At 36.5% G+C, this 20140-nt stretch overlaps 1 protein-coding gene across 1 annotated transcript; it reads right to left on the bottom strand.

The window, feature by feature from the left end:
- Positions 1-3111: 3111 nt before the first annotated feature.
- On the bottom strand, positions 3112-19686 carry tfe3b (transcription factor binding to IGHM enhancer 3b). The gene is made up of 9 exons (XM_028447219.1): positions 19528-19686; positions 16088-16310; positions 14202-14426; positions 12982-13077; positions 11021-11132; positions 10873-10929; positions 10623-10698; positions 8109-8256; positions 3112-4198 (listed from the first exon to the last, which is right to left on the bottom strand). Exons 2-9 carry the CDS (start codon positions 16277-16279, stop codon positions 3734-3736), a joined length of 1371 nt encoding a protein of 456 aa, XP_028303020.1. The 5' UTR covers positions 16280-16310; positions 19528-19686; the 3' UTR covers positions 3112-3733.
- Between the last annotated feature and the right edge of the window lie 454 nt (positions 19687-20140).

The raw sequence follows: 20140 nt of genomic DNA, 5'->3' as shown, positions 1-20140 counted from the left end.
ACCTATTTTAATCACTTTTTCTTGCCATATTTTTGCTACATTACTCTCATTCCTGGCACTTCTTTATCAAATTTCAATGTTTTTTCCCACTTTTAAGAGATTTTCGGCACTTATAAACCCTTTTCACTACTTTTCTCACCAATAAATGCCAACATAGCTCCAAATGTGTCATAATGGCCTGGCTGATTTTGGCCACTGTAATTTGCAAATTTTAACTAATTTCTGTGGTTTTTAAAATCCCATTTCACAATTTTTGGTCACTTTTAGTCCATAAAAACAAGGATTTACATCTTTGAGATGACTGTATACTTGGACGCAATGGAGGTCACCAGATGCCTTCAAGAAACTAAGAATAGGTTTTGAGTTCATTTTTGCCTATTTTACCCTTTTTCTGCAACTACACCAAACTTGCCATATTTTAACCTATTTTCATCACTTTTTTGTTTGTTGCTAATTTAATGCATTTCTGCTACATTACTCTCATTTGTGCCACTTCATCAAATTTCAATGCCTTTTCTGCACATTTTCCCCCAGTTTTAACATATTTTCAGCACTTATAAACCTTTTCTACCACTTTTCCACCTATTGTTACATATGTTGATCCATTATTGTCACTTTTAACCTTTTTTCATGTTTATTTTTTGCCAATGTAACCACATTTATGATTTGCCATGCCCATTTTTTGCCATTTTAAACTAATTGTTCCAATATTGACACTTTGAACCACAATTTTGCCGTTTTTTCTGCCTGTTTTTAGCTACTCTAACGTGCAACTTTTAACCAATTTTTGTGTTTAAAAAACAAAATAAATCAAACTTCAAAAGTTTTTCCATAATTTATTTTGTCACTTTTAACCCATTTTATTTCTGATTAAAACAAGGATTTCCATCTTTAAGATGACTATAATAATAATAAACATTCCTGGATAACAGTGGATATTATTCAGATGAATAAATAAATGTGGTTATCACAGATTCATAGAACAATGGACCATCATTTTACTGACTTTATGGATGGACCCCAAAAATCTCTCCCCTTTATTCCCCCTTATAGATGGTCCTGTCTCCACATGACTGTTCTTCAATGTCCATGTCTGTGTTCAACCACCTTCAGCTACAGTGGGGGTCCCTGCTCTCTGGAACCTTTATTTTGGAGGTCATGGGCTGAAAAGGTTGAGAACCTCTGCTCTAACCAACCACTTCCATGACACAAAACACTGGGGATTTCTATTTTCTTTTCTTTTTTTTTTTATTGAATAAAATCATCTGACAGACAGATTTATGGTTAACAGTCAGTGTTAGCTCTGGGTAAGACATGATTCATTCAGCAGGGACTGGTTAGTGATGAGCAGAGAACGATGGAGTGGAGACGTTTTCTCCTCAGGAAGGTCAGCGATAACAAATCTAGCAGAGACGATGCTTTAAAATCAACATTTCTGAGGAAAACACAAACCCTTCAGTGTTAAAAAAAAAACTAACAAAACATGTATGCAATTCTTACACACAGATATTTATAAACTGTACACAGGATTGTGTTAAACTTCTGACAAATCAAATCTTTTCCAATGCAATTGTGACAATTTCATCCACCTTCTTCCTGGAGGTGCTAATATAGGCACAACTTCCTGTGTGATAGAGGTAGCAGTTTGTAGCAAATCATTGACGACATTATTTACCGAGAAAAATAATCATAGTGGTCACGCTTGTTTAAAAAACAAATTAAATCTATTTCCTAACAGTAAACAGGAGTTTTTTTAAATTTTTATTTAAGGGCTTTTATTTTAAAAGGCCAGAAGAGGAAGTTGGTGTCAGGGTTGAGGTCAATTATAATTGTAATACCATAATTGACAATTATAATTATGACTTAATTAAAATTGTAATTAGAAAAAAAGCCATTACTGTTGTAATTGTAAATGAAAAGTATTTTAGTTCAGATAATTGACTTTGTAATTTTAGTTGGCATGGAAAATGTATTTAAAAAAACAATAATACAAATCAAGTTTTTCTCTTGAGGATCATTTTACTATTTTAAAAAAAATTTGAAATCTAGGGGTATACTGACACAAAAAAGGCTCGAATGCAACCACCAAAAAATATTAAAGCCAATATTTTTATGCATAAGGAAGCCTAACAAGAAAACCAAGAGATAAAAACTAAATTGCATGATAGATAATATTTTTAGTGTATTTTACAGCTGATTTAAGACATGGGTTAAAATTGACCTGTTATAAGATGATAACAGAAAGCGAACACAAAATTTAATTAATGTTCTCTGAGGTCATTTATTAAAGACTCAATAATTGTGATTAATTGAATTTACTTTAATATTTAAAAATGTAATTGTAATTGACATTCAGGGGGAAAATAATAAGAGTAATTGGAAAAAATGCTGGTTAACAAAATCATAATTGAGTTGAAATTGAATATGAATAATTGAAGACGTAATTGTAACTGAAAAATGTAATTGATCCCAACCCTAGTGTGCACCAAATTTAAAACATGTGCCTTCTGTTTGACCCCCCCCCCCCAAAAAAAATCCCATTTCTTCATGCGCATTTTACAGGAAGTTGCACCCATTAACAGGAAGTAGCTACCCCAGGAAAAAAAGGTGGACAGGAAACTGTATAGCATTGCATTATTCACTCAATTTCCCTTTCAAAAGGTGAGACTAGTGGTTGTCTTAAAATATATTTATATTTAAAAAAACAGAAAAAAGTTGATCAGGCGATGAACAAAGTTTTGTGATAAACTAAAAAAAAAACAAACGTCCTCATTTGAACATGCAAACTGTAAGTCACTCAGTGAGGTTTCTAAGCACAAATAAATGCATATTAGTGGAGACATCATTAACGTGTTCTGAGCAACAGTACTGGTGTTTAAGGAAAGTCTTTTCTCTGCCTTTTCATAACGGGAAAAAAAAAATGTCGTAGCTACACCTGGAAGAAAGAAATAAAGCTAACTTTGGCTACGCGAGCTGCAGCAGTGTGTGTTCGCTGTCAACTTTAAAGTGAGAGTAATAATAGAAACAAGACGTAAAAGCTTTCAGAAAATGCATAGATGCCATGAAATAAGGTGCAATTAAATTGCTCAAAATAAAAATACTCTTATGTACAATATGCAGTAAATCTTTTTTTTTTTTTTTTACAATGTGCCAATTTGCTTTTTGCTAAGATCCCTTCTGTAGTTGCTGGTGAAATCGCCCAACACACACACACACACACACACACGCACACGCATGCGTTAATAAACCCTGATTCCAGTCAGTGGAAGAAATGACAAAAATCATCCCAAAACATTAAGTGTTCATTGGCATCTCTAAAGGAGCTTGTTTTACGCTGATTTTGTTGCAGAACTATGAGGAACCCGACACCTGAGTTTCCTACGAACAATAAAAGCATAGATTATTATTTCAAGCAAACTTTATATCCCTCTTAAACTTCTGTATTAAACTGAAAAACTATTAAAAATGTTTTGTTTCTAAAGACTATAGGTCCATTCAGGTAAAACACAATAATCCATTTTCTTTTTCTCATCAAATTGCATTAAAACCCTGCTGGGGTCGTCATGGCAACCACAGAACGAGCTCCAGTAATCAGGGTTGAATGGCAAACAGCTGTGGTTAGCTTGGCTTTAGCTTTGTTCATGATGTAGGCTCGTTTGACTGCATGTGTTCAGTTCTAACAGGAAGTAGCTTGTGTTATTTTGGAGGGGGGGGGTCAGCGTACCACCGCTCATCACAAGTCCTCCTCCATTTCTAAGCTGCTTCTGCGACTGCTGCTTTTAGAGGCACCTGAAGACAGAGGAGAGAACAGAGGCTCGGCCACCCTGTCCGGCGTCAGGGCGCACCCCTCGTCCATGAGAATGTCCCCCAGACCCACGTCAGGGTAAAGTGCCGAGTGGGCGGTTTCTTCAAGCTCGGCGAAGCTCAGGCTGCCCAGGTGGAGGGGGCTGCTGATGGTGACGCCCGCGGGAGAGTCTGAGGCGGGCGGGGACAGGAAGGACAGAGGCAGAGGCTGTCCCACCGCGCCCAGGCCCAGAAGGTTGTGGGCGGGGCCTCCTCCTCCTACTGCGCTGTGAAGCACAGCCTGGCTCTGTGGGAGCGTCTGCTGATGGAGGAGGGAGGGGTCGCCCCCGCTCAGGGCGGCTGGGACGCCAGAGGAAGCTGCAAGGCCGTGGAGTCGGGCCTCCATCTCCAGTTCCTGAAAAATAGACAGAAATAAAGTGGCTTCCAACATGTCAGCTTCTGCTTCTAAAGGAGGACTAAAACATAGACGCATGCAAAAGGACAACCAAAGTACACAAAATCACTCAAAAAAAACCACAAAAGGACAAAAATATATACAAAAGGACAACAAAATTGCACAGAATCACTCTAAAAACACACAAGGTGACAGAAAAATACAAAAAGGACAACAAAAACAAACAAAATAACTCCAAAAACACAAAATGCGAACAAAAACACGCACAATTACAAAAAACACACAAAAAGACAACAAAAATACACAGAATCACTCCAAAAAAAAAAAAAAACACAAGATGACAGGAAATACAAAAAAAACAACAAAAATACACAAAACAACTCCAAAAACACACAAACTGGCAAAAAAAAATACACAAAAAGACAGGGGTGTGACGATTTTAAGAAAACTACAATGACAGAATATATGACTGGACCAACAGACTTTTATTTAACGGAGTTGCACATGCTTTTTAAAATGTTTTGTTATAACTCTTTATATGCATGATGTAAGCATGAGCTTTTAATAAACTTATTCTTCCACAATTTGAAACTAAAATGTGTAAAAGTTAAAATAACATGATTAAAATTATATATTTCTTTCTTTTTTTCAAGTTCAAACAATATTATGTGGAAAACCAAATCAAAGTTCTACTCTGTCAATACAGAGTGCAAATAGTGCAAACAGAGCCTGACCAAGTATGTCATTAACAACAAACATGTTCTTTTAACTGATAATTAACTTCTTCTTCCACAAATTGAAACTAGAACTAAAACGTACTCCTCCTCCTCCTCTTTTCCTTCTCCTGCTTTAGGTTCTGGCACGCTAGACGTAGCAAAGGCTCATTACTGCCCCCACAGGTCACAAATAGAAGTTTGGATAGCTCACAAAAAAAAAAGAAGAAAAAAAATCGCTCGAGACACATTTGTTACGCGACGAAAAATGTCATCAAGTTTAATCTCGTCACACCCCTACAAAAGGACAACAAAAACACACAAAATGACAGATAAACACTGCAGAATAACAAATATTCACAGAAAAGTCTCCAAGAACCCAAAGTCACAACAAAAATGTACAAACAGGACAACATGATGATAAATAGACTAAAATAGTGACAGCAAAAGTGCTTTGTTCTTTCTTGTATTAATGCTCAGTTTGGTCATTATTCTGAAATGCTGACATGATCAGATCACAACATTTTTGTGGCTCTGCTGTGATAAATGTTTTCCATCTCTGCAGTTGGGGGAAACTGTCTCACACACACTAAGAACAACTTTGAAAAAAAATAGCAGAAAAATGTGCCAGACAACAAGGTCCACATTATACAGTAGATACTGGTACACACTTTAAATTCTACTTTTCCATTTCCAGCGTGGCAACTTTAGACTTCAAATTACCGTAATGACACAATGCTAAGAGTTCACAATCGAAAACGACCCCTTTTGGGTTTTGATGGAATAGATATACTGATGTGAACAGTTGTTATATTTTTTATATGAATCTGTGCCCAGACACAAGCAACACTACATAATAAAAAAGCAGAAAGCTGAGACAGACATGATAAGACAAATGGCTGTGGTTGGACAGAGTCGGCGTGCTACACACTTCCTCATGTTCACTTCCCCTCTTTCACTCCCAGGATTGTCCGTTTATGTTTTCCAGAAAACTTCCCCCGTGTTCACTTTCTAACTAACACTGGGTTAGAGATTTTACAGCCGCTCAAACATTTTATCTCTGTTATAGAATAAACTCGATCATGTGTCAAACTCATTCATCCAATTCGGCCCGCAGGATGAAAGTAAAAATTACAGAGAAAACATGAATCACTGTTTTAACGAAACAACGCTCCCAGTACTTATATTGCATGATTGCAGTCATTTTTAGAGGTAAACTGCTGAAAAAAACTCAAAATTAATGTGGAAGTGAAATCTAGGGCACATTAATGTTGAAAGTACTCCTTTCCTGCCAGTAATCTGCATCCGACCACAACAAACTGGTCCGTGTTTGGCCCCTGAAATAACAAGTTCAGATGAACTTCGGCCGGGCCCACGGAACATCGCGCCAAATAGCACGTACCCTGTTCCCTAGCATTCAGTCAAATTACTCGGTTCCACCAAATAACACAAATCAAATTGTGCGGTGTAAAATCGTAATCTACGTTGAATTGCCTTTGAAAAGATACATCACACGACGAGTTCTGAGAAATTTAGAAATGACAGAAAAGGGGGGTGGGCACTGGGCCTCTAATCAAACTGCGTGAGGCATAATCGTAATCTACGTTGAATTACCTTTGAAATGATATATCACACAACTATGTTCCCATAAATTTGGAAATTACCGGAAATGGGGGGTGGGCCCCCGGTGTCATGGACTGAGTTTACCTCCGTACTGAGATTGTAACCTAATCCTAACCCTAACATAATCCAATAAACAAATAAAACACGCGTCGGTTCACTTTGAAAACAAAAATAGACAAAACTGAATTTTCTTTTATCAAAAATTCATTTTCCGGTAGGATATGCTCATAATCGATCTCAGTATGAGGTAAACTCAGTCCCTGACATCGGGCCCTATTTTAAAAAAAAAGGGCTCCGAGCATCTCATCATATTAATTCATAGAGTATTCATACCAAACAACATTCCGATCTACGAGAACTAACGAAGGCGTAGTCATTTGAGAAATGAACGGCCCTGGGAGTCCTTGTGACACGTAGTGGGTAATGGTCCCCATTATATATTAGTAACTGCCAATGATTCTGTACCACCAACCGTCATAATATTTGACTTGCAAATAAATGAGAAATTGACTTTAAATTTTTTTTTCTTGGGCCCCAAATCGAAAATCGGGCTCCGAGCTACAATGCGTACACATCCATAGATTATAAAAGGGGTCTGCAAGCTGCGGCTCTAGGGCCTCATGTGGCTCTTATGCAATGGCTCCCTATAGCTTTAAAATACCTATTGAAATAAAGAGTTATTTTTTTTACAGAGGCTATTAATGATTAATGACAAATAAAATCAAGATATAACTATTTAACCCTAAAATAAATCACGTTGTGCAATGACTCAGCACCTTCCTACAACATCTACAGACCATCAACTTTCCTGCACCTGTGACTAACCTTAAGTTTTAAATCCCTGGTAAGAAACTAAACCAACAAAAACACTATTCTGGAAGAAAATAGAGATTTTAATTGTGTGGGAACAGATTTATTTAACCACCAATGTACAGGTTAAATATGTATGTTTTATGTGTGGCAAGAAATGAGTAATTAGCATGTGTTGATCACATGATCATGTGTTATCAAATTCTTGTTACTTTTTGTAGCCTTTCAAATACATTAACTAAAAAAAATCTTCTTTATATAAGATTCTTACACATCTTTTTAAGATGTGTAAGAATTTGAAGATGCAAGATACTGTTTTATTTCTTGATGTCAATTTATTTTACTTTATATTAAACAGTTTCCATATACATGATCAATATAAATCAAATCAAATTGAATCAAACATTATTCTATATAATTTTAACTGTATAGAATTTAATACACTGTATTGTCTTCATTGAGAAGGTATTTTTTTTTACTTTAATCCAGGTGAGATCATGAAAAATGGCTCCTTTGAGAGTAAAGGTTGCAGACCCCTGGTTTATACTGTACCTGCCAATTTTCAGCCCAATTAATTCATGAATAACCGAGCAGTAGTGATTTTAACTAGTATACACAACAACTAAAAATGTTCCACTTCTTCCATATTTTGTTGTAGAAAATCTAAACATGCTTCCCTGTAAATGTGCTTCCTCAGGGGGCAGAAGAGTGCATTAGTTGAGCCCGAGGTGCCAAATATCATGATAAGTAGGGTGTGTTCTCACTTGGATGCGCAGCATCAGACTGTGGTTGACGTGCTCCAGCTTCTTCTGCCTCATCTCTACGTCTTTGGTTCTCTGCTGCTCCTTCTGTAACTTGCGGATGTAATCCACAGAAGCTTTGAGGATGGTGCCTTTGTTCCAGCGCATTTCTCTGCAGCACAAAGGAAAACAGAAACGCAATAAGTACACGGAATTATTTATGGAAAGCTTATATTACAGACTTATATCTAAGGGTTCTAAATCTGAGTATTATTCGTTCATTCATTTTTCATTTTGTAACAAAAACATGAAAAGCTCTTTTGCTTCGGTACAGAAAACAAAAAACGAACACCTTTATTTGATTTCTCCATCACCGATTGGCCAAAGAATGTGACCCGGAAGTGAAGCGTTACACATTACGAGATATCTTTAGCTTTGCAACACTTAGGAGTCTCTAAATCCTCTGAAATGTCCGTGAGGCGGTTCTGTGTCCAACACCAGCTAAAGCGAAAAGGACACGTTTCTGGTTGGAAGCAGCGATCTTGTCATGCCGAACTGCCATTAGCATAGCCGTTAGCTTCGGATGAGAGTACACTTCCGGGTCAAGTACTTTGGCCAGTCGGTAATGGAGAAAATGGATAAAGGTGTTCGTTTTTCGTTTTCTGTACAGAAGCAAAAGAGCTTGAATTTGAAAAACAAGGCGTTTTCCGTTTTTTCATTTTGGTTTTGGAAACAAATATCAAATAATGAGTGTTTTTTTCATTTTTGATGTTTTTGTTACATAATGAAAAATGAATGAACGAATGACACACGGATTGTTCTAGATCAGGGGTCACCAACGCGGTGCCCGCGGGCACCAGGTCGCCCGTAAGGACCAGATGAGTCGCCCGCTGGCCTGTTCTAAAAATAGCTCAAATAGCAGCACTTACCAGTGAGCTTTTATATTGTGGCGATCGATGCGGAGTCACGAGACACTGACTACTGATTACTTTTCACACACACCCAAACCTGCAGGTGGTGCTATTTTTAATTAAGCTTCTATACATGCACAGTGTGCAGAGTCACTGCTGCGCACACAGACCTGACACACGGTGCAAACACAACGCACCTTCTTCATTACATAACATGAAGACACAACTTATATTTAACAGCCACTTCAGAACATGGCTAAACAAAGTGCACAATTCCACTCTAAAGTGCTAAAACAGAACACCATTGTGCACTCCCACAATCCTTTGCAGACGGCTTCCCCTCCATGGCTGCCACAATATATATAGATTTATTTATTTAGCTATTCTTGTTTAAATCACACTTACATGTAACTTAGAAATGACAATACATATATATAAACACTTAAAATGTAAAGTGTTTTTTGTGTTTAATACATACTTGCCAACCCTCCCGATTTTCTCCTGATTTCTGCCCGACATTGTCCGGGCGGACCATCCTTCACTGAGCGTCGTTTCCAGCCGGACAATAATATAATTAATTAATTAATTATATTATTGTAATAATAATATTGTTGTAATAATAATGACGATTACACCGCATAAGAAGAGGTGTAATCGGTATAGGCTATGTTTAATTTTCCTTTTGTTGATTATTTTTATTTCAAGCATACATTGCATAGATTGATGGATAATTTATGCAATGTATGCCTTTTTTGTTTAATTTTATGTTATTTATTTTATTTATTCTACTACTACCACCATTTACCATTTGCACGGGTACTGTGGAATTTGTTCTTTACTTTATATGTGTTTTTCAAATAAAAGAACACTGTGAAATTGAATTATTTCATTTTCTCTTTAAAAAGCTCTTTTGAAAATCTCCCTAATTATTATTTAAGTGTGTATCAAACTGGTAGCCCTTCGCATCAATCAGTACCCAAGAAGTAGCTCTTGGTTTCAAAAAGGTTGGTGACCCCTGTTCTAGATACTTCAGTAGGACTTTCATAATAAATCGATTTTATCAATACAAGGAAATTACGCATTGGATTTAAGCACAGCAGAATTTATATGAATGTGCTTCAAAAGCTCTTTTAATAATTAAAACGTTACTGCTGACTCTGTTGGCTTTCTGTGATGTCATTGCCTTTGGCTTTAGCACAGGATAGTGATGTTCTAGTGGTTAAGGAAGAAGGCGTGTAATCGGAGGGTCACCCATTCAGATCTCAGCTGGTCCATCACTGTGGGATCTAGAACAGTTCTTTTAACCCTAACTGCTCCCCAGGGGCTACACCGTGGCTGCCCACTGCTCCCCAGGGAGGGATTAAATGCAGAGAACACATTTTGTGTATGAAGCTTTAGAATTTTTAACTGGGAAATGCAGAGTTCCTTGGGTTATGGTCATAAGTGATTATGTGGCAATAATCGGGACAAAATCAGCATGATTATCTTCATGTGTGTACCCTGCTTTAGTGGACAGTTGTTTCCTGAATATGCCAAAATGCTTGTTTTGACCCCAAACCTCAGGACGAACTGTGAAGTGTATAATTAAGGAAAAATAAAGTTTCTAGAAGAATCCGTCAAAACTCACGGGTCGTTTGACTTGGGTACCAGCGTCCCCAGCTCCTTGATGCGATCGTTGATGTTGAATCTCCGCCTCCTTTCAACTATGAGTATAGAAGCAAAAAAATAATGAAAGAAAAGACAGAAGTTTACCTGCAACCATTAGCTCTGCAGAAAGATGCAGAATTTATTAAATAAATGCAAAGACAAAACAAAAAAAAAAAAAAGGCCAAAGTTGTGATTGAGACTTAGGGCTTTTGTGCTATTAAAGGTCTTACTGAGGTTATGGCTGTCTTTCTTCTGCCTTTCTTTTAAAAGTGCTTTTGTATCTGCATCTGTAAACCACACACATTCAGCATATTATTCAGTGTAAACAAAAACAAAAAGCATGTTTTTGTAGTTTACCCATTAAGTGAATTCCTTTACCGGTTATTTCTCTTTTAATTTGTGGAAGATCAGCAGGACAGGAGTTGCTGACAGTGAGAGTAGGTGCTGCCATTCCCGGGCTGTGGTAGACATCCAACAGGTTTCCTGGAAGCTAAAAAACAAGCATAAATTATCTTTTAGTGCAAGTCAGTGAAATGTAGAAAGAAATAAAAAAAAAAATGTAGATCTCCCTTCAAAACTGTTAGTTCCACAACTATAAATTAATATTCAGCTAAAATGCAGCTTTCTGTAATAGGAAAAACACGTTGTGATGCAGCATATTTACCTCGTTCTGTTTCTTCTTCTTATCCTCTAACAGCATGACCATAATCCTCATGTTGTGTTTGTTGGCAGAATTTTGGAAAAGCTTTTCGATCGACTGAACAAAATGTGCTGTTACCAAGCAGTGCTGTGTGCATGTGTGTGTTCATCAGCCCGCTGGCTCTCACTTCTCCTTGTCCTGTGGCCTCTGATAGCCTATCCCCGCCCCGGCAGCATGTGTGTGACGAATAGTAACCCAGTGCCAGATGTGTATATTTACTCCTACAACCTTTAAATTCCTCAGTGAAAAGAGGCCGTCCATTCACAGAAAAGATCCAGAGAGTTTTTAAAGCTAAGCTAACATACAGTAGCTGCCTTACATCAACTGTTGTTGTAACTGTGATGTGAGAAAACCTTAAACAGGAAGTATTGAGTTAAAGACATTGTTCTTTATACCGTGCATTGTTGATGTTGTACAATAACCCTCTGATGCTTGTAAATATGTATTTGTTTGTGACTGTATAGAAGATCATGCAATAAAAAAAAAAATTAAATCATAGAGTAGCTGTAGTGGAAATTTAAATGACAAAAAACTGTGTTTAATGTATTACTAACAAATAAAATATGTGCACTTTTTAAAAATAAAATAAAAAAAACACAATAAAATTAATTTTTAGAACTATTTTATACCTTGGGGCATGAACTACGCCATTTTGGTCAGGATATGACGCACGCTCGTTGATTCCTGTTAGCTGTTGTAGGACAACAGTGTTCTGTTGGTCCAGTTTCTAAACCATGGCGGAGCATAAAGCTAATGGTTGCTATAACAAGAGAAAAACCCCACAAAAACATTTATTTTGTGTCTCTAAGCCAAATAACGACACTAAGTCAGAGTTATCCAGATGCTGGCTCCAAAATATCTGTATGGGATGCACAATTCACACTTTTCTGTTAAGATGAAATTCGGTGATATGTGATGACCACTTCAGGAGATATTAAAGGCGGCTCTCATGTCACTAACCGTATCTCCACTAGATTGTTCCTTCTTATTTCCTTGTGGCTAAATGATGAACTCTGTCAGGAGAACTTACATGTTCTTGTTTGTTAGGGCGCTTATATTATGTATTCATTATGTTAAATCGTTGAGAGAAACTCAAAATTCTTACAAAATCCTTCAATTTTCCTCAAATCATGACATATTATTTCCCTTGATTAAAAAAAAATGTTAAAAAAATCTAGGAAATTTAAAGTGAAGATCCTGTTGGGCCTGATATCTGTCACTTATTGCTTGGATATTGTCGGTTTCTGACATATTTTGTATTGTATGTATACGTAGAAGTGCAAACTAGGGCACAATAATGTTGAAATTACTCGTTTTTCTGCATAAAATCTGTAGGCCACTTGAGATCAAACTGCTCCGCATACAACCCTTGAACTAAAATGAGTTTGACACCCCCGATGTAAACAGACTTGTTACGCCTCCAACTCCCACAATGCCGATCAACAAAAGTGCGACATATCCATATGGCAGTTCTCCATAGTTTATTTCTAAAGGTCTAAAATATTTCTAAAATGTCCTTTTAATATGTTTTTTTTTTTTTTAAAAGGTGCACATATTTTCTTTATTGGCCATACATATAAAATTTTTGATAAATACATTTCCACTACAGGTACGCTTTACAAATACGAGTCCTTCATACCGTGCTGGGCAGCTGTAGACCCGAGTCAATCAGTGTAATGATGTCATCATTAAAACTCGACTCGAGACTGATGATGTCGTCAATAACGTCATCGATCTAGATGGAGAGAGAAGAGACAGCAGACCAATTTAAGAGATGGTAATGTTGTCCACGTGCACAAACTGTGTGCAATGCCATGATTCTGACGATACAGTTCACAATTTGCATGTCATGATTCGATATATCCCAATACTAAACAATACAATATACAAATTTCACCTTTACAAGTACAAATTGGTATGAAATACAAGTTATTTCATTTTCTTTTTTTAACTTGTGACAAGTAAATGATAACTAACTGTAATTCAAGAAAGAATATAAAAAACAAGAATAAATTTTGCTTCTACAACAGATTCTGATTCTGTTCTGTTCTTAAATTCTTTTTTTTTTTTTTTTTTTTTTTTAAATAACCACAATCATCGATAAAAGTGTCCTGTATGTTTTATAAAAATAAAATTCAATCAACTTCCAGTTAAAATGCACTGAGGTAGTTTAACAAGGTCTGATGTGGTTCACTGACACCTACGTGCTATGCTAATGGTAGCGCAATTAAATGTTTTTTTTCATTAAGAAACATGATTAAAAAAATTATTTGGACATTTTTTGGATCGATACAACAATAGAACTGTGAAATATTTTTATTTATCTATTTGTTTATTTGGAGAGGACAGTGCACAATAATGAACACCAGTGCAATACTTTGTGAAAATGTGTCAGGTTTAGCCATGAGCTACCCTCCATTAATAGTCCTCATACATTTAAGACAATGAAAATATTGATGAACAATTTTTTCTCACACCCTTGGTTTGTAATGTTGAATAGTTGGCATGTTAACAACACATAATATTTTAAATCAATGCACGGGCTCTAACGAAGCCTCGATTTCAAAGAACGAGATGAGAAGTTCCCCACAGGCAGGTTAGACTGCAGGAGCAGAATTCAACACGTTCTTGTGACAACAGGCCAGAAGGCATGCATCATCATAGTGGGAGCTTTGAAACTCAATTACAAAACCAGCTCGAAGTAATTAGGCAAGAAATGAGCAGAAGGCTGGATTTTAACTTCCCCAAAGGAAGGGGAGGGGGGCCACAACATTGTGAAATCTGCTGCGTCAGTGAAATGAAACTCACACACAAGAAACAAAAAAAACCACAAGCATCAAAGCAGGAATTTCTCCATACTTCCTCTTTGTTGGAGCCGATGTTGAGCAGAGCCATGGGGCTGTTGGGGGCACTGCTGGCAGTCGGGGCCATTTCAGGGGCCGAACTGGACTGATGTACGGGGGACACGCCCAGCGTCTGTGTGACGGCATTGTTCCCAAGGGTGGTGGACAGGTACTGCTTCACCTGCTGCCTCTGGGCCTGCTGGATGTGGTACTTGGTGGGGTTCTCCAAATGGGTTTGGACCTGAACATGGACAATAACGTTCATTTAAAGCCCTATGACGTCAACAGGGTTGGGGTCAATTACAGTTTTAACATTTTCAATTACAATTACGTATTCAAATATCCATGTTCAATTACAATTCAATTACGATTATGTTAACCGGCATTTTTTCCCAATTATGACTAAAATTACAACTATTATTTCCCCCCTGAAATCAATTTAAATTACATTCTCCATTAATCACAATTACTGAGCCTTTAATAAATAGGCTCATAAAATGTAACCTTCATCTTGTGTTAGCTTTCTGTTAGCATCTCTTATGACACGTGTCAAACTCAAGGCCCAGGGGCCAAATCCGGCCCTTTGGAGAATCAAATTTGGCCTGCTTGAGAAAGTAAAAATGATAGAAAAAAGGATTTTGTAAATTACCAACTAATTGTAGATATCACAGCGCCTCAAAATACATAAATTCAGTGATATTCCACAATATTTGCAGAGCTCAGTTTTTCAGTTCTTATATCACATGACTGCAGTCATTTTTATTCTCAAATTATTTAAAGAACTCTCAATTTTTCCAAAATCTGGCAAATTTTCTTGAAATATTCCCCAAATTCTCAAAATCAGGGAAATTTAGGTGAAGATCCTGCAGGGACTGAATTACTCAGATACTTTTGCATTTATATATCATTTATATGTGGAAGTGCAAACCAGGGCACATTAATGTTGAAATTACTAGTTTTCCCACCTAAAATCTGTGGCCCACTTAAGGTCAAACTGCTCCGTGTTTGGCCCCTGAACTAAAATGAGTTTAAGGCCCCTGTCTTATGATAACGGGTCAGTTTGACCCATGTCTTTAATCAGCTGTAAAAAACACTAAAAAATATTATTTATCATCTAATTTGTTTTTTCATTTCTTGGTTACCTTGTTAGACTTCTTTATCAATGAAAATATTGCTTTTCATATTTTCGGTGAGGGTGTCTCAGCCTTTAAACTGGCATTATAAATGACAGTTTTTATGAAATATTACAATTACAGAGTTGATTATCTGAACTCAATTGCAAGTCAGTTACGATTCTGACAGCAACATATTTTTTATTCTTATTATTAAATTAATTAGCATACTGGCACTTTCAGTGAGAAAACTAAAACTACCAAACATTTGCTGATTGAACCTCTAGCAGTAATCCAACATATTCATCACCATGAAACTGTGAAATACAACTAGCTACGCCTCAAATGTTTTTTTAAATGATGTAATGACAGGTAAAGTTTATATGAAACATATTTTAATAATTGTTTACTACGTAGACCTATGTGTAAACCATAGAACTGTAACATAGTTCCACAGTTTTGTGTTTAATTACATTGTAAATGACAGTTTATATGAAACATTCATTAGAATTACAGAGTCGATTATCTGAACTCAACCACAATTCACCCAACGACCCTGAAAAACAGGAACATATGGATCTGAAAATGGATGGATGGATGGATGGAACTACAATTCAATTACGATTACAACGGCAACATATTTTTTCTATTATGATTAGTTATAATTGTAAGGAATTACCAATCACGTGATTATATTTATAATTGACCCCAACTCTGACATCAGAACACAAACCATGAACCAGGACTGGGACCAGGACCAGAACAAGGACAAGGACCAGGCTGCTCTTACCTTCAGCACCTCCACAGGCACCTGTGCTGGAGGCGGTCGGGCAGCGTTTGGGGGGAGCGTGACGGAGATGGCTGGAGTGGAGTCCGTAGCTCTGAGCTGTGAGACCGTGGCCTGTTGCTGAGCCTCACGTCTCTCCTGCTCCTGGGCCTGTTCCCTCATCAGCTGCTGACGCAGCAGAATACGTGACGACATGGCTACGACAAGTGTGGATGTAGGGATGGAGCTGAGGAACACACACAAAAAAAAACATCTTAGGCCAGAGGTTCCCAACCTTTTTTCGAGAACTGGTTTTAGATCAGGTTTGTTATTGAGTGTGTCACAAATACAGAGAAGCCAGGATTAGCGCACAAAGTGACAAGATGCCCCAGTGACCAGTTTACCGGTGACTCTGCTTTTATGGGTTGTGCTGCAAAGAAGTGGAAGAAACATTTTTAAATCCAAGTTAAAGGCTTTTCTTTTTCTCTACTGCATATGACCGAGAGGTACGGCTGGGCAATATATCAACATTTCTATTTTGGCGATATAGAAAATTACAATATCGTTTGTATTAAAATAGTTATTTAAGGAGTTGCTGATTTTGCTACTTCTCAGACCAGCATGAAAAGCTCAGTTAGATGGATTTCTAAGTGCGTCCTAACCCAGACCTTCCCCTAAACAAGCCTCACTACAGAACTCACTCACATGTGCTGTCCCTTACAGCAGAACAAGCCAAAAGTTGCAAATATTGTGCAACTGTTTGTTAATAAATTAGCCTGTGTGGCATTTTTCATCAGCAAATATAACCCAGAATTATTTTTCTGGTCTGACATTATGATAATTAAAAATATCAAGATAATTATTTTGAGAAAAAAAATATTGAGATATGACTTTTGGTCCATATCGCCCAGCCCTACTGAGAGGGAAATTTTGAATAATGTTATTGTTGATTTAAAGCTTTTATTGCTGATTTTAAATATTTTTTATTGATTTTTAAACTTTTAAATGTTTTCTGTTGCACTTTTTAAATCATGTAAAGCACATTGAATTGCCTTGTGCATGAAATGCCCTATACGAACAAATTTGCCTTGACAATATTTGAAAAAGTACAGAACACAGTTATTTGATATTGTGTGTGATGTGTTAATTTGAAAAAGAATAATCAAAAAAATCAAACTCTACAATCTTTATTTCATTGCCTTAGGCTTTCCTTTAGTGACACAATAATTTACTCAATAGTGTTTGAGTGTGTGCTTGCTTTAGCTCAAAGACTGCAGAAAAATAGATTAAGGATAATAAAGTTAAAAATCAATAATTTGGTAAAATAACAAATGGATTATTGTGTAAAAGCACAACAAATTTCCTTTAATAAAATCCATTTAAAACAATGTTTTTTTGTTGAAGTGACTAAGATTATTTTCCTCTAATGTAAGCTGGTGACTCATTCTTTGTAATCCTCTTCCTGGTTGGTTGTCACTTAGAAATGTGGCCTAAATACTTTCAATATACAATTTTTTTACAATGATGAGAAAAAAGGATTTTACGATTTCTCAAACTGATCCAGAATCAGTATATCGATCTGGACGTCGTCCAAATGCAATGAAATCTTGTACAGCGTAAATCGGTCTATTGTTTGGTTAGAATTTTGTCAAAATCCATAAAGTACTGTTGACGTAATCCTGCTAACAGACAGACAAACGAACAAATAAATAATTACATTATGGTGAAAACATTACCTTCTTGGAGAAGTTATGTAACTCTGTAAATGATAAATTAGATACAAAAATGTAAATTGTAAAGAGGGATTGATGACACGTATATTTTTAAATTAGATTTCTTTCTAACCGATTAAACTGAATGAGAAGGAATAAAAGATTAACAAATGAATATAATACCTATTGTTTAAAGTGCCATCACTATTTAACTTTTTGAATATACAATAAGCAGAAGAAATTAATAGGAGCATTCCATGTTATTTCACAAAAATGACACGCACTTTGGTCTCCAAAAATTCTGAATTTGTTACCATTTGTTCTGTGATTATTCAATAGTCACACTGTAAATTTTAGTTTGATCAGATTTAGTGATGGAGGTATGTGTCGATTTTTGTGCGTCCTTATTTTTCTTCCATTTTCAGCTTTCAATATCTCAGGAACTACATTACATGGGAAACTGAAAGGTGGCACAGTAATACAGCTCCATTTACTCTCTCAGAATATACAAATAGATCTGCTATATATCCTATCTGGTGGACATGCCGCTCCACAAAATTGGAAAAAAGTGAGTGTGTGTTTGGGTCTGGAACATGTGTGGGTCTTCAGTAAATAACTTAGCATATGCCTCAGCTCCCTGTAATTTGATCAGCTTTGAGCTATGAACATAGACTGTTCACATCACTAATGATTAGTCACATATATGCATTCGTTCTTGGACAATAGTCTGTTGAAATCTGAAAAAAATACTTTTATTTCTACTATATTCATTGAACCATAACTGCATGTGGGAACGTAATAAAAAAAATGTATGGCATGAAGGTGACTCTTTCTAGGTATATCAAACATTTTTTCTTTAACTGACTTCTTCATTTTCATTTATTTTACCACTTGCCGATATTGAAAATCATTTACTTAAGGCCATTGTAAATTTCCTCAGAAATTTTTTAGGTCAAAATGCGTGGGACGTCCTGAAAAATAGTTGAAATGACATGGAATAACTCAATAAAAGTATTCTTGTATGTATGTATGTGTAAAAGTTGTATTCTTCTTTAAGGTTGTAGAATAGATGTTTTGCCTCACACACAGTTTGTGCAGCAGCAAAAATATTGAATAGTTGTTCAGTGTGTATCAAAAACCAGTGTGTTGTCAACACAACAGTGATAGTCCTTCTTGCGTAACAGAGTAGGTTTGCCCTTCTTTTTACAGTCTATGGTTTGCCCTCGGACTGATTTCAGACTTTGGTCGTCGTGTCTCCTCCATTCTTTCTCTTCTTTAATACTAAAGCAGCTGGTAGACCAACCCTCCATGCTGTACTGACTGTACAGGACAGTGAAAACACACCGAAAAAGCTCATTATCAGACAACCAATATGCCATTCAACCCTTTTAAGTGTTTATCAGGGTGTTTGCCAACAATGATCTCGGGTATCTGCTTGTTTACTTTCAGCTGTTTCCAGTGTAACCTCTATTTTGGGAGCGCTTTAGATAGTAAGCAGAGCAGCTGACGGACAGCTAGCGGCACCGGCAACAACAACAAAACACCAACCAACAACTTATTAAGACATTTAAACATGTCATACCAACGGTTGACATTAATAACATCAACTATTTGAGGTAAATTTGAGGCTGTTAAAGTGGTACAGCCATGAGGGAGACATGATCAGAAAGTGACAGCTAAGCTAACTACCTAGCTAGCTGTCACCCGCCCAACAGCCTAATGTGGTTCAAAAGTGATTAAAAACATACATACAGTTCAGCCCGACTGGTATCACGTAGTCACGGCCATAGATGCAGAGATGTGCCGGTCTTCTGTCACATTTCCTGAGAATTTTGACGACAAACTGGGCTGTTTAGCTTTTAGCACGTCTTACTGTTATTTACTTCAGGCCGACGGCATGACGTCACCAAGTGTACGTCACCCGGAAATACGCTACAAATATTGTAGTCAAAGATCATTACGTTTCAAAATACTGAATGAACTTTATCCTTTGAGTTTTTTCCAAAAAGATTTAAAAGTCATCTAAATGAATGTCACCTATGTGGAAACATTGTAATAACAAAACGCGTTCACAACCTGGGATACGTAACCCCATGTGGGGTCGCCTGGAATTCAAATAGGGTCACCTGAAATGTAAGATTAAAACAATAATTAAAAAAAAAACTGATACATTTTTTTTTTTTTTTTTAATTATTATTCTTTCCTAAAATATAACATCACACACAATTGTGAACAACTATATTCTATACATTAACTTTCTCAAATATAAATCTAATTAAAATGAAATACATTGTAAAATATTTGAGTTGGCACATCTAGTCACTTTGTTGTTGCCAAGATAAGTGCACAAACATTATCAAAAGCT

This window comes from Gouania willdenowi, chromosome 5 (assembly GCF_900634775.1).
Source record: "Gouania willdenowi chromosome 5, fGouWil2.1, whole genome shotgun sequence".
NCBI lineage: Eukaryota > Metazoa > Chordata > Actinopteri > Blenniiformes > Gobiesocidae > Gouania > Gouania willdenowi.
The sequence above is the reverse complement of the archived record's forward strand: the minus strand, read 5'-3'. Positions and strand labels throughout refer to the sequence as shown.

Excerpts from the sequence above, each read along its gene's own strand:
- tfe3b (XM_028447219.1), bottom strand. The coding sequence starts at position 16,279 with ATGTCGTCACGTATTCTGCTGCGTCAGCAGCTGATGAGGGAACAGGCC. Across the intron at positions 11,133-12,981 it reads GTCTACAGCTGCCCAGCACG|CTTCCAGGAAACCTGTTGGA; the intron begins GTATGAAGGACT and ends CTTGTTTTTTAG. Across the intron at positions 4,199-8,108 it reads GTCTGATGCTGCGCATCCAA|GAACTGGAGATGGAGGCCCG; the intron begins GTGAGAACACAC and ends TCTATTTTTCAG.